A 15,000-nucleotide genomic window follows, 5' to 3' on the forward strand; every position below is an offset into this window, starting at 1 on the left:
GATGATGCAACATGCTCACAACCAGGGGCACCGAAAAGGGGGGGTAAAGGAGACGGATTCTAGGGGCCCATGATGGAGGGGGGGCCCAGAGAGGCCCCTAATAATGATGAAATTATATGAAATTATGTGTTGGGGGCCCTGTAAAGATTCTTTTCATGGGGCCCAAAATCCCTATAGCGGCGCCCCTGCTCACAACACACACGCTTCCTGACCTGCGTGGGCGGACTAGCCTCCGGCGGCGTCGACCCAGTTCTGTCGGTTCCAGCGGGGCTTGTCCCTGGGTCCTTGGGCCGCGTCGGGGCCTCCGGCGCGGGTTGACCCGGAGGCTGCAATGGAGTACTAGTCGCCGGGGGAGGTGGGTAGGGGCTGGACGGGAGGCTGACGGCGCCGTAGGGCGATGGCGTGAAGTTGGCGTATGGGCTGGGCGGGATGTTGGCGTAGGGACTCGGAGGCACGGCGGCGTACGGGCTGGATGGATGCTGGAGCTGAGGGCTGGTGGGAGGGCTTGTGACGGGTGAGGTCGGGGGGCTGGACATGGCCTGCTGCTGCTCCTGAGTGGAGCACAAAGACAAAGGTGAGGTCCGGTCCGGGGGTCAGCGACTCACAACCGGCGTGCATCACATCACCATGATGGCGGCCTGCTGGTTTATCTGCTGCTGGACATCTGCGGGAGGGGACAACAGAGGAGACATGTTTGCGTCGGAGCACATCTTACAGGTTTCTCTTTGCACCAACCAGGGGTGACGGGGGTGACGGGGGCGACGGCCGCAACGCGAGGTGACATCACGGCTCCCACAGGAAGGACCCGCACAGCTGCAGACACACAAACGCCACACTTGTGACACATGGTCACACTTTCAGACGGTTTCCGGGTGTGTGGGGAGTCTGACCGCCAGGTGGAGGTGGGGGGCCGCCGGACTGGTCTGGGTCGTGCCAGCCGACTCCTCCGGCGCCCTTCATCCTGCTGGAGAGGAGGGCAGCAGAGTCCACTTCCTGTCAGAGACAATGTGTGTTAAGAACAAGGGGAAAAAAATCCCACAAAATGTAAAAAAAACCCCAAAAAAACGTTCTTTTGTTTTTAAAAGCATTGTCGACATCCGGGGTGTCCGAACTACGGCCAAACTGTCATGAGAAATCTTAAGCACAGGGACTTTGCATGGATATTAAGAACCTGGCAGTTCATGACTATTTTAGGTCAGTGACGTTTAGTTACACAGCGAAAGGAAGTGGAGCAGTATTACTTATATGACTCAATGCAAACAACCGTCCCTAGTCACGGTGCAAAAAAAAACAAAAAACAAAATGCTCACTGACTTTTGTGGACATCCATGCATGATTAAAAAAAAAAAAAGTAAATTACACCCATTTAAATACATTACAAAGCATGAGTGTGAAAATGCAAAACACTCTCCACACTTATCCATGTTTGGCACATTTTAGCTGCTTGTTAGTTCTGATTGATTACAAAACTTTAAAGGGGTTGTTACAAATGTGGCCAAGGTAGAAGTCAAACATTCACATATTCAAGATGTACAATTATATAACTTGTATGACCCAATGCAAACAAACTTCCCTAGTCATGGTGCAAAAAAACAAACAAACAAACAAACAAAAACAAAAAAAAAACAACTAACACAAAATGTCAACACAAATTTTCACACATAACACAACCTGCTCACCGAACTTTGTGGACATCCATGCACGATAAAAAAAAAAAAAAAAAAAAAAAAAAATTACACCCATTACAAAGCATGATGGTGACAATGCAAAACACTCTCCACACTTATCCATGTTTGGCACATTTTAGCTGCTTGTTATTTCTGATTGATCACAAAACTTTAAAGGGGTTGTCACAGACGTGGCCAAGGTAGAAGTCAAACATTAACATATTCTTGATGCACAATTATATTAGTTATAAGACCCAATAAAAACAACCTTCCCTAGTCATGGTGTAAAAAAACAAACAAAACAAAACAAAAAAACAACCAACACAAAATGTCAACGCAAATGTTCACACATAACACAACCGGCTCACTGAACTTTGTGGACATCCATGCACGATAAAAAATAATATCAATTACACCCATTACAAAGCATGATGGAGAAAATGCAAAACACTCTCCACACTTATCCATGTAGGGCACATTTTAGCTGCTTGTTATTTCTGATTGATTACAAAACTTTAAAGGGGTTATTACAGACGTGGCCAAGGTAGAAGTCAAACATTCACATATCCAAGATGTTCAATTATATTAGTTATATGACCCCAATGCAAACAACCTTCCCTAGTCATGGTGCAAAACAAACAAACAAAAAATAAAAACAACGAACCCAAAATGCTCACTGAATTTTGTGGACATCCATGCACGATAAAAAAAAAGAAAAAAAAATCTAAATTACACCCATTTAAATACATTGCAAAGCATGATGGAGAAAATGCAAAACACTCTCCCCACTTATCCATGTTTGGCACATTTTAGCTGCTTGTTATTTCTGATTGATTACAAAACTTTAAAGGGGTTGTTACAGATGTGGCCAAGGTAGAAGTCAAACATTCACATATTCTTGATGTGCAATTATATTATTTGTATGACCCAATGCAAACAACCTTCCCTAGTCATGATGCAAAAAAAAAAAAAAAAAAACGAAAAAAAAACACCAACCCAAAATGTTCACTGAATTTTGTGGAGATCCATGCACGATAAAAATAAAATAAAATCTAAATTAGACCCATTTAAATACATTACAAAGCATGATGGTGAAAATGCAAAACACTCTCCCCACTTATCCATGTTTGGCACATTTTAGCTGCTTGTTCTTTCTGATTGATTACACAACTTTAAAGAGGTTGTTACAGACGTGGCCAAGGTAGAAGTCAAACATTCACATATTTAAGATGTACAATTATATTACTTATATGACCCAATGCAAACAACCTTCCCTAGTCATGATGCAAAAAAAAAAGAAACAACACAAAATGTCAACGCAAATGTTCACACATAACACAACCTGCTCACCGAACTTTATTGAATAATTATAGTACCATATTACTTACAGAATTTTTTTCCATGCACGATAAAAAAATTCTGTAAGTAATATGGTACTATAATTATTCAATACTCAACCCGGGTACCGTGACATGAAACCTTTTGAAAAAAATGACTTGACTCGTCCATCCTTAATCAGGAAGTTGCCGACAGCCACAGTTTTTAATTTCTAGTTTTCTTTTGTAGACCGGGGACCTGGAAACCACAGGAGATGCGGATCGAGGTGTTAACTAAAACATTTGAGGTAAACAATATGAACAAAATGTCATCGATTCGGCTTGAATGAAAAAGAAACACGATGTTTGGACAGCAGTTATGTTTGGTCGCATCTCATTCCGTAAAACCCGCGCCGTCACGTGGAAGTTGCCGGAAGAAGTGCTTGTCGGTCAGAGCGTCCACGAGAGGTTCAAACCCTGTGAGCGCGGTCCCGTCTGCCGGCGCACGCCATGAATTAAACATTGTCAGATATACTTGGGGGAGAGCTTTGGAGAAGCACAAGGGCGATAAATAATGAAAGAAGATAAAATGGAATCGGTGTTTCTGGAAAATGCTGTGGGGAATCCACCGGGCACGTGGAGTGGAAGGGAGGATGCAGGATGCAAACGTTGGTTTTTTTTTTGTGGACGTCGACGTACAGTACGTTCACTTCGAATCCCGAACGGCGCTGCCAACTTTTTGTACCACATCGGATACTTCAAACATTTAAAAACATTCACATTGTTGTTGTTTTTTGTGTTTTATGGAATTTTGTGAAATTGAACAGACTAGTAATTGAACTACTAAGTGAGGGGCTTGTGGATGGGGGCGTGGTCGGTGCGCCCCCTGCAGGAGTGGGGTGTGTATGGACCGGCCTCGAAGCACAGCTGGCGGGTGATTGGATTACCCAGCTGGGACTGATCATCTAATCACCTGCCAGCTGTGCTTCGAGGCACTGAAAAGTTGCTGAATAGAGTGCTTACCTGGCGCAAGTGTGCACAATAAAAATGTCAAACCTGAAATTGGGTTCACCATCGGGGAACCCACAAGAGGGCAATCTCTACAGGGCTAAAGTGCCAAAGCTGTATTTTAATTTGCTCTTACGTTTTATCGGGTTTATTTACGGGGGAACTGCACTTAAGAAAACAATCCCCCATGTATGACAAGAACACACGTTTTACATTTTTTTTGTCATTCTAAACCCTAAATAAACACTAGCAAAAGTGTCAAAGATGAGTTCTTGTCTTACATAGGGAATTGTGCACAATTCCAAAAAGGTGCAGTTCCATTTTAAGAAACATGTATTTTATTATTACTTTAGATATGATTAATGATTAATTAGTAAGCATGCTGTTGTTATCTCAAGGGACAATTTTGCAGAAGTATACCAATGTACAGGGAGGTATAGCTCGGTTGGTAGCAACTTGAGGGTTCCAGGTTTGATCCCCGCTTCTGCCATCTTAGTCACTGCTGTTCTGTCCTTGGGCGTACTTGCTGACCTTGAGACCTCCGAATTTGGGAGATGGGGAGAATATATTTTCGAGTATTTCTTATATATATGCATAGTAAGTTGGGAGAGTGGCTGTGTGCAACCTGAGGGTCCCTGGTTCAATCCCCACCTAGTACCAACCTCGTCACGTCCGTTGTGTCCTGGGCAAGACACTTCACCCTTGCTCCTGATGGGTGATGGTTAGCGCCTTGCATGGCAGCTCCCTCCATCAGTGTGTGAATGTGTGTGTGAATGGGTGAATGTGGAAGTAGTGTCAAAGCGCTTTGAGTACCTTGAAGGTAGAAAAGCGCTATACAAGTACAACCCATTTACCATTTACTAAATGTTAGGACTGCATAATTGCGGGTAAGTGTACATTTATAGTCAGATTTTATGTGTCAATATAACTGATTGGTATTTATTTTTGTAATCTGTCTGACCTAAGCCTCAATAATAATCTTTGCGATGAACACATGCTTTCATATCATTTGACGGAGTTGTAAACTGTTAGAAGTTTTGATATGATTATTGAATATAGATGTTGTTGCCTTAGCTTCCTGCACGCTTTTCCTTTGTTTGTTTCTGTCAGTTTGATACGGTGTATTTTTTATCAAATCATTTCCTACCTTTACGTTTTCGTCCGGAATGTCCGTGTTTGCATTGGAGGAACGATCCCGCCTAAAGATTGCGACCCCCACATGACAATCATGGCACCCACCTGTTCCCTACTTAGCCTGCTCACCTGTGGGATGTTCCAAATAAGCGTTTGATGAGCATTCCTCAACTTTCTCAGTCCTTTTTGCCACTTGTGCCAGCTTTTTTGAAAACGCGTTGCAGGTAGTTTCTTAGTTCGAACGTCAAGTAGCTCGTCTTTGTGGTCTGTTCAATTGAATATAGGTTGAAAGGGATGAACAAAAACGGAAATGCTGATTATCGGTCCTGCTAGACACCGACCTCTATTTAACAATACAACTCTAACATTTGACAACCAAACAATTAAACAAGGCGACTCGGTAAAGAATCTGGGTGTTATCTTTGGCCCAACTCTCTCCTTTGAGTCACACATTAAAAGCGTTACTAAAACGGCCTTCCTTCATCTCCGTAATATCGCTAAAATTCGCTCCATTCTGTCCACTAACGACGCTGAGATCATTATCCATGCGTTTATTACGTCTCGCCTCGACTACTGAAACGTATTATTTTCGGGTCTCCCCATGTCTAGCATTAAAAGATTACATTTGGTACAAAATGCGGCTGCTAGACTTTTGACAAGAACAAGAAAGTTTGATCACATTACGCCTGTACTGGCTCACCTGCACTGGCTTCCTGTGCACTTAAGATGTGACTTTAAGGTTTTACTACTTACGTATAAAATACTACACGGTCTAGCTCCATCCTATCTTGCCGATTGTATTGTACCATATGTCCCGGCAAGAAATCTGCGTTCAAAGGACTCCGGCTTATTAGTGATTCCATCCTTCCATTTCCTACCGTTTATTCCCTTTCGGGGTCCCAAAGCCCAAAAAAAGTCTGCGGGCTATAGAGCGTTTTCATTTCGGGCTCCAGTACTCTGGAATGCCCTCCCGGTAACAGTTCGAGATGCCACCTCAGTAGAAGCTTTTAAGTCTCACCTTAAAACTCATTTGTATACTCTAGCCTTTAAATAGACTCCCTTTTTGGACCAGTTGATCTGCCGTTTCTTTTCTTTTTCTCCTATCTCCCACTCTCCCTTGTGGAGGGGGTCCGGTCCGATCCGGTGGCCATTTACTGCTCGGCTGGGGACATCTCTGCGCTGCTGATCCGCCTCCGCTTGGGATGGTTTCCTGCTGGCTCCGCTGTGAACGGGACTCTCGCTGCTGTGTTGGATCAACTTTGGCCTGGACTCTCGCGACTGTGTTGGATCCATTATGGATTGAACTTTCACAGTATCATGTTAGACCCGCTCGACATCCATTGCTTTCCTCCTCTCCAAGGTTCTCATAGTCATCATTGTCACCGACGTCCCACTGGGTGTGAGTTTTCCTTGCCCTTATGTGGGCCTACCGAGGATGTCGTAGTGGTTTGTGTTGTGGTTTGTGCAGCCCTTTGAGACACTAGTGATTTAGGGCTATATAAGTAAACATTGATTGATTGATTGATTGATATTTACCGTTAAACTTCACTGGTTTTGTACTTTTATTGTCAAAAGTGGTAAGGAGAGCAAAATAATCGGAGCAGTTTTTTGTTTGTATGAACACTGTTGTCTTTTGCGTTACTTTGCGAACTATGATGTCATGCTACTTAAAGAGACACAGGTCAAGGACATCTGGCTTTGTCCGGAACCGAAGCAAGGCTTCGGGTCAGATGCGACATGAGCTCCATAAATCCTGAAAAGACGGGCCACTCGTCGGCCATGTCTCATTAAAAAGTCGGCCCTTCATTCGGAGGCCTTGTCAGGAGGGTAAGAAGATCCGCGCCTTACCCAGCTGGCAAATCACCGCGGCGATCTGGTGCCTCTGACAGTTCCGGTCACTGGGTAACGGGATAGGTCCGGCTGAGGTCTGTCCGACACATCTGATACACGCTGATTCATGTCGACCACATCCGATATCACGTCTTACATGCGACGCCTCGGGGGCCTCGAGGACAAGTCGCTCCTCCGCGGCCAAAAAAAGGTGACGTACAGTAAGTTCCTGATCTGAGGTCACACTCCGGGTGATCTCTGGAATGGCCGAGCTCTTCCAACAGAGGATAAAACATGTCAACGTAGGGGCCCTGGGGGCCATTTGTGGCCCGCAGGTAAGGACTTAAGGGCCCACCACATAACATAAACTAGTGGCATAAAAGAGCAAAGAGATCAAATATTGCGACAAAAAGTTGACCTTAATAACACAAACCTGCCAATGTTGGCTGTTTTTTGTTTTTGTTTTAAAACATCGTAATTGCTCCAAAAATAATAATAATAATAAAAAAAAATTATGGGGCAATTAAAGGCTCCAATTACTTCATGTCCAAAATTCTATTTTTAGGGGGAAATATTGCATATTTTGTGTTAGCCATGAGAAAACATTTTATTTGACTAAGATAGATAGATCGATAGATACATAGACAGATAGATATACAGACAGACAGACAGATAGATATACAGACAGACAGACAGATAGATATACGGACAGACAGACGGATAGATATACGGACAGACAGACAGATAGATATACGGACAGACAGACAGATAGATATACAGACAGATAGATATACGGACAGACAGACAGATAGATATACAGACAGATAGATATACAGACAGACAGACAGATAGATATACAGACAGACAGATATACAGACAGACAGACAGATAGATATACAGACAGACAGACAGACAGACAGATAGATATACAGACAGACAGACAGATATATATACAGACAGACAGACAGATAGATATACAGACAGACAGACAGATAGATATACAGACAGACAGATATACAGACAGACAGACAGATAGATATACAGACAGACAGACAGACAGATATACAGACAGACAGACAGATAGATATACAGACAGACAGACAGACAGACAGATAGATATACAGACAGACAGACAGATAGATATACAGACAGACAGACAGATAGATATACAGACAGACAGACAGATAGATATACAGACAGACAGACAGATAGATATACAGACAGACAGATAGATATACAGACAGACAGACAGACAGACAGACAGACAGACAGACAGACAGACAGACAGACAGACGGATGGACGGATGGACGGATGGATAGGTAATATTTTATTGATTAAAAAAAAAAAAAAAAATTTGAACATTTAAATTCCAGCAGCAGTGTACAGATAGATAGATAGATAGATAGATAGATAGATAGATAGATAGATAGTACTAGAGTTGAGATCAATTTAAAAAGTAAAAATTAAATAACAAAATAGAAAAATATTACAATAAAAATGTGGACAGGCTGACGGCGGGGCAGGACACGCTCTGGCCCTGCTCAAGATGGAGGCCAGGAGGCGGAGAATGCAATGGAACGAAGAGGCGGGGCTGCTGCAATCGAGATCAGGTGCGTGGCTCACACACCGGCTCACAATTGCTGCAGCGTCGCTCCCGGCACGCCCCGCCTCTTCGTTCCGCTGCATTCTCCGCCTCCTGGCCGCCATCTTGAGCAGGGCCAAAACGTGTCCTGCCCCGCCGTCGGCCCGTCGGCTCCGCCTCTCCACAAAGAATACAAGTAAAAAGCAACAATGGGAATAAAAATATAACGGTAAAATAAGAATATAACAAGAGAAACTAGGCAGTAGTTGAGCATAAAACAAATATCATGATGGCACCAACCATCAAAGGCCGTCATCTTTAGCTTTAAACAAATAAAACTGGCTAAAATACTAGCAAAAAGCGTGAGCATGCCGTTTTATTTTTTTTAGCATGATAACTCGGAAAAAAAGGCAGCATACTTCCAAGATGGCATCAATGGTCGAAAGCCACGTTTTCTAGGTAAAAAAAAAAAGGAATGTGCTAAATTTACAGCATAAAATGTTAGCATGCTAATGTTAGCATGATGACACGGGAAGAATCAGGTATCAAAAGCCATGATTTTCATGTTTTAATGACTCTGAACTGCTAACGTAAAATGTTAGCATGCTAAAGTTAGCATCATGACACGGGGAGAGTCAGCGGCAGGTATCAAAAGCTATGATTTTCATATTTTAGTGAATCTAAAATGCGAGTGTAAAATGTTAACATGCTAACGTTAGCATGATGATGCGGGAAAAGTCAGCGTCAGGTATCAAAAGCCCTAATTTTTCATGTTTTAATGAATCTAAAATGAGACCATAAAATGTTAACATGTTAACGTTAGCATGATGGCGAGGGAAGAGTCAGGGTCAGGTATCAAAAGCCATAATTTTTCATGTTTTAATGAATCTAAAATGCTAGCATAAAATGCTAGCAGGCCAACGTTAGCATTTAAACATGAAAATCATGACTTTTGACACCTGGCATCACCTTAGAAGAAGCCTAACTTATCCTATGGCATCATGTCAATGTTAGCATGCTAATGTTTTGTGCTATTTCAACAAATTGTATGTGTTTAAACCTAGTAATCATGGCTTTTAAGCATTTGCAAGTATTTAGCCTTTTCTTATGTTATCATGCTAATGTTAGCATGCTAACATTTTACGATAGCATTTTAGCTCATTTTATTTGTTTAAACTTGAAAAACCTTGCCTTTTAATATCTTGCCCCATTTGTGAAGAATGTCAACTTCTATGTCATCAAGCTCAGGTTGGCATGCTAACAGTTTATGCTAGCATTTTGGATAATGTTATTCATTTAAACATGAAAATCATGGCTTTTGACACCTGGCGCCATCTTAGAAGAAGGCTAACTTATCTTACGTCATCATGTTAACGTTAGCATGCTATTATTTTATGCTATCATTTCAACAAATTGTATTTGTTTAAACCTAGCAATCATTATTTTTAACCATTTGCGAGTATTTAGACTTTTCCTATGTTATCATGCTAATGTTAGCATGCTAACATTTTAGATGATTTTATTCATTTTAACATTAAAATCATGGCTTTTGACACCTGGTGCCATCTTAGAAGAAGGCTAAGTTATCCTACGTCATCATGTTAACGTTAGCATGCTATTATTTTATGCTATCATTTCAACAAATTGTATTTGTTTAAACCTAGCAATCATTACTTTTAACCATTTGCGAGTATTTAGACGTTTCCTATGTTTTCATGCTAATGTTAGCATGCTAACATTTTAGATAATTTTATTCATTTAAACATGAAAATCATGTCTTTTGACACCTGGCGTCATCTTAGAAGAATGCTAACTTATCTTAAGTCATCATGTTAATGTTAGCATGCTAACATTTTATGCTATCATTTCAACAAATTGTATTTGTTTAAACCTAGCAATCATGCTTTTAGCCATTTGCGAGTATTTAGACGTTTCCTATGTTATCATGCTAATATTAGCATGCTAACATTTTAGATAATTTTATTCATTTAAACATCAAAATCATGGCTTTTGACACCTGGCGCCATCTTAGAAGAAGGCTAATTTATCTTACGTCATCATGTTAATGTTAGCATGCTAACATTTATGCTATCATTTCAACAAATCGTATTTGTTCAAACCTGGCAATCATTACTTTTAACCATTTGCGAGTATTTAGACGTTTCCGATGTTATCATGCTAATGTTAGCATGCTAACATTTTAGATAATTTTATTCATTTATACATTAAAATCATGGCTTTTGACACCCGGCGCCATCTTAGAAGAAGGCTAACTTATCTTACGTCATCATGTTAACATTAGCATGCTAACATTTATGCTATCATTTCAACAAATTTTATTTGTTCAAACCTAGCAATCATTACTTTTAACCATTTGCGAGTATTTAGACGTTTCCGATGTTATCATGCTAATATTAGCATGCTAACATTTTAGATACTTTTATTCATTTATACATTAAAATCATGGCTTTTGACACCTGGCGCCATCTTAGAAGAAGGCTAATTTATCTTACGTCATCATGTTAACGTTAGCATGCTAACATTTTATGCTATCATTTCAACAAATTGTATTTGTTTAAACCTAGCAATCATTACTTTTAACCATTTGCGAGTATTTAGACGTTTCCTATGTTTTCATGCTAATGTTAGCATGCTAACATTTTAGATAATTTTATTCATTTAAACATGAAAATCATGTCTTGACACCTGGCGTCATCTTAGAAGAAGGCTAACTTATCTTAAGTCATCATGTTAATGTTAGCATGCTAACATTTTATGCTATCATTTCAACAAATTGTATTTGTTTACACCTAGCAATCATGCTTTTAGCCATTTGCGAGTATTTAGACTTTTCCTATGTTATCATGCTAATATTAGCATGCTAACATTTTATATAATTTTATTCATTTAAACATGAAAATCATGGCTTTTGACACCTGGCGCCATCTTAGAAGAAGGCTAACTTATCTTATCTCATCATGTTAATGTTAGCATGCTATCATTATATGCTATCATTTCAACAAAATGTATTTGTTTAAACCTAGCAATCATGGGTTTTAACCATTTGCGAGAATTTAGACTTTTCCTATGTTATCATGCTAATGTTAGCATGCTAACATTTTAGATAATTTTATTCATCTAAACATGAAAATCATGGCTTTTGACACCTGGCGCCATCTTAGAAGAAGGCTAACTTATCTTACGTCCTCATGTTAACGTTAGCATGCTAACATTTTATGCTATCATTTCAACAAATTGTATTTGTTTAAACCTAGCAATCATTACTTTTAACCATTTGCGAGTATTTAGACTTTTCCTATATTATCATGCTAATGTTAGCATGCTAACATTTTAGATAATTTTATTAATTTAAACATGAAAATCATGGCTTTTGACACCTGGCACCATCTTAGAAGAAGGCTAACTTATCTTATCTCATCATGTTAATGTTAGCATGCTATCATTATATGCTATCATTTCAACAAAATGTATTTGTTTAAACCTAGCAATCATGGGTTTTAACCATTTGCGAGAATTTAGACTTTTCCTATGTTATCATGCTAATGTTAGCATGCTAACATTTTAGATAATTTTATTCATTTAAACATGAGAATCATGGCTTTTGACACCTGGCGCCTTCTTAGAAGAAGGCTAACTTATCCTATGTCAAATTATTAACGTTAGCATGCTAACATTGTATGCTATCATTTCAACAAAATGTATTTGTTTAAACCTAGCAATCATGGATTTTAACCATTTGCAAGTATTTAGCATCCTAACATTTTATGCTAGCATTTGAGCCAGTTTTATTTTTTTAAACGTAGAAAACCTAGCCTTTTGATACCTTGCGCCATTTTTGAAGAGCGCCAACTTTTCCTATGTCATCAAGCTCATGTTAGCATGCTAGCATTTTATGCTAGCTTTTTAGTTTTAATTAAGGTTCACAGTACAGATAGCAGCCCCATCAAAATTTCTGCTGAATTTTCTAGAATTAACTGTTTATAAATTGCATTGAAAGAGTAAAAATGTCGGAAATAGGCTTTATAAATGATGACTCCGATATTTAATAATACTTTGTGAATGCTTGATAGCGCGTACTTATTATAAAGTCTGACGAAATGGACCAAAAGCCTAAAGTTAAAGGTCAAACGGCCTCCTGCGTGTTGTTGTGTGTGAAAGAGTTCCGCGTGTTCCGTAACTCACCGCCGTCCCCTCGGAGAGAACCGGGTCAAACAGGCTGTCGAGATAACGATCCATCCCTGGCGGAGGCTCAGCACCTGACGACAGGAGCGTTAACACCTGTCTCCATCGAACCGTGTGCGTCTTCAAAAACGCTCACCCTGGCTGGCGGACCCGTCAGACGCTGCGGCGGACAATAAGACATCGTCGTTGGCATCAAACCCACCGCCCAGCAGACTTCTGCAGAAATGTGACAAAGACAAACTCGATTAAAAAAAATGACATTTTGTTCTTATTCACTAGGGTATCATTATGGTGTGTGTTTGTTCTTGTTTTTCTATCCTTCTTGAGACATCAACAAGGAAAAGTACCTTTAAATAAGAGGACCGGTGAACAAGTTAGGACCACAATCATGGTCCCAATATGGTAAACCATTGCATCTAATAGGGAGCCAAATACTAGAGTCCGTGAACATTGCTCCAAAGTCAGGATTTTTATGTTGATTTAATGCGAATGCAAAAGTAAACATTGACAGGTACTGGTGAAACTGCTTCACTTTCAGCTGGTGTGTGTGTGTTTTCTTGTATTTCTACCCTTCTTGAGACAGCAACAAGGAAAAGTACCTTTAAATAAGAGGACCGGTGAACAAGTTAGGACCACAATCATGGTCCCAATATGGTAAACCATTGCATCTAATAGGGAGCCAAATACTAGAGTCCGTGAACATTGCTCCAAAGTCAGGATTTTTATGTTGATTTAATGCGAATGCAAAAGTAAATATTGACAGGTACTGGTGAAACTGCTTCACTTTCAGCTGGTGTGTGTGTGTTTTCTTGTATTTCTACCCTTCTTGAGACAGCAACAAGGAAAAGTACCTTTAAATATGAGGACCGGTGAACAAGTTAGGACCACAATCATGGTCCCAATACGGAAAACCATTGCATCTAATAGAGAGCCAAATACTAGAGTCTGTGAACATTCCTCCAAAGTCAGGATTTTTATGTTAATTTATTGCGAATACAAAAGTAAACATTGACAAGTACTGGTGAAACTACTTCACTTTCAGCTGGTGTGTGTGTGTTTTCTTGTATTTCTACCCTTCTTGAGACATCAAAAAGGAAAAGTACCTTTAAATATGAGGAACGGTGAACAAGTTAGGACCACAATCATGGTCCCAATACGGAAAACCATTGCATCTAATAGGGAGCCAAATACTAGAGTCCGTGAACATTGCTCCAAAGTCAGGATTTGTGTGTTGATTTAATGCGAATGCAAAAGTAAACATTGACAAGTACTGGTGAAACTATTTTACTTTCAGCTGGTGTGTGTGTGTTTTCTTGTATTTCTACCCTTCTTGAGACATCAACAAGGAAAAGTACCTTTAAATATGAGGACCGGTGAACAAGTTAGGACCACAATCATGGTCCCAATATGGAAAACCATTGCATCTAATAGAGAGCCAAATACTAGAGTCCGTGAACATTGCTCCAAAGTCAGGACTTGTATGTTGATTTAATGCGAATGCAAAAGTAAACATTGACAGGTACTGGTGAAACTACTTCACTTTCAGCTGGTGTGTGTGTGTTTTTTTGTATTTCTACCTTTTTTGAGACACCAACAGGGAAAAGTACCTTTTCATATGAGGACTGGTGAACAAGTTAGGACCACAATCATGGTCCCAATACGGAAAACCATTGCATCTAATAGGGAGCCAAATACTAGAGTCCGTGAACATTGCTCCAAAGTCAGGATTTGTATGTTGATTTAATGCGAATGCAAAAGTAAACATTGACAAGTACTGGTGAAACTATTTTACTTTCAGCTGGTGTGTGTGTGTGTGTTTTCTTGTATTTCTACCTTTCTTGAGACACCAACAAAGAAAACTACCTTTAAATATGAGTACTGGTGAACAAGTTGGGACCACAATCATGGTCCCAATACGGAAAACCATTGCATCTAATAGGGAGCCAAATACTAGAGTCCGTGAACATTGCTCCAAAGTCAGGATTTTTATGTTGATTTAATGCGAATGCAAAAATAAATATTGACAGGTACTGGTGAAACTACTTCACTTTCAGCTGGTGTGTGTGTTTTCTTGTATTTCTACCCTTCTTGAGACATCAACAAGGAAAAGTACCTTTAAATATAAGTACCGGTGAACAAGTTAGGACCACAATCATGGTCCCAATACGGAAAACCATTGCATCTAATAGGGAGCCAAATACTAGAGTCCGTGAACATTGCTCCAAAGTCAGGATTTGTATGTTGATTTAATGCGAATAA

General features: G+C 40.1%; 1 protein-coding gene across 1 annotated transcript in view; it reads right to left on the reverse strand.

Moving 5' to 3' along the window:
* The window catches only part of myo15ab (myosin XVAb), a 133,816-nt gene that overhangs the window by 59,487 nt on the left and 59,329 nt on the right, over positions 1-15,000 (reverse strand). Inside the window, 6 exon segments of the mRNA XM_061914014.1 lie at positions 213-551; positions 627-664; positions 736-813; positions 891-993; positions 12,742-12,815; positions 12,872-12,957. Coding sequence (XP_061769998.1) covers positions 213-551; positions 627-664; positions 736-813; positions 891-993; positions 12,742-12,815; positions 12,872-12,957 — 718 coding nt within the window.

The sequence above is a fragment of the Nerophis ophidion genome, linkage group LG01 (assembly GCF_033978795.1).
Source record: "Nerophis ophidion isolate RoL-2023_Sa linkage group LG01, RoL_Noph_v1.0, whole genome shotgun sequence".
In the NCBI taxonomy this organism is placed as follows: domain Eukaryota; kingdom Metazoa; phylum Chordata; class Actinopteri; order Syngnathiformes; family Syngnathidae; genus Nerophis; species Nerophis ophidion.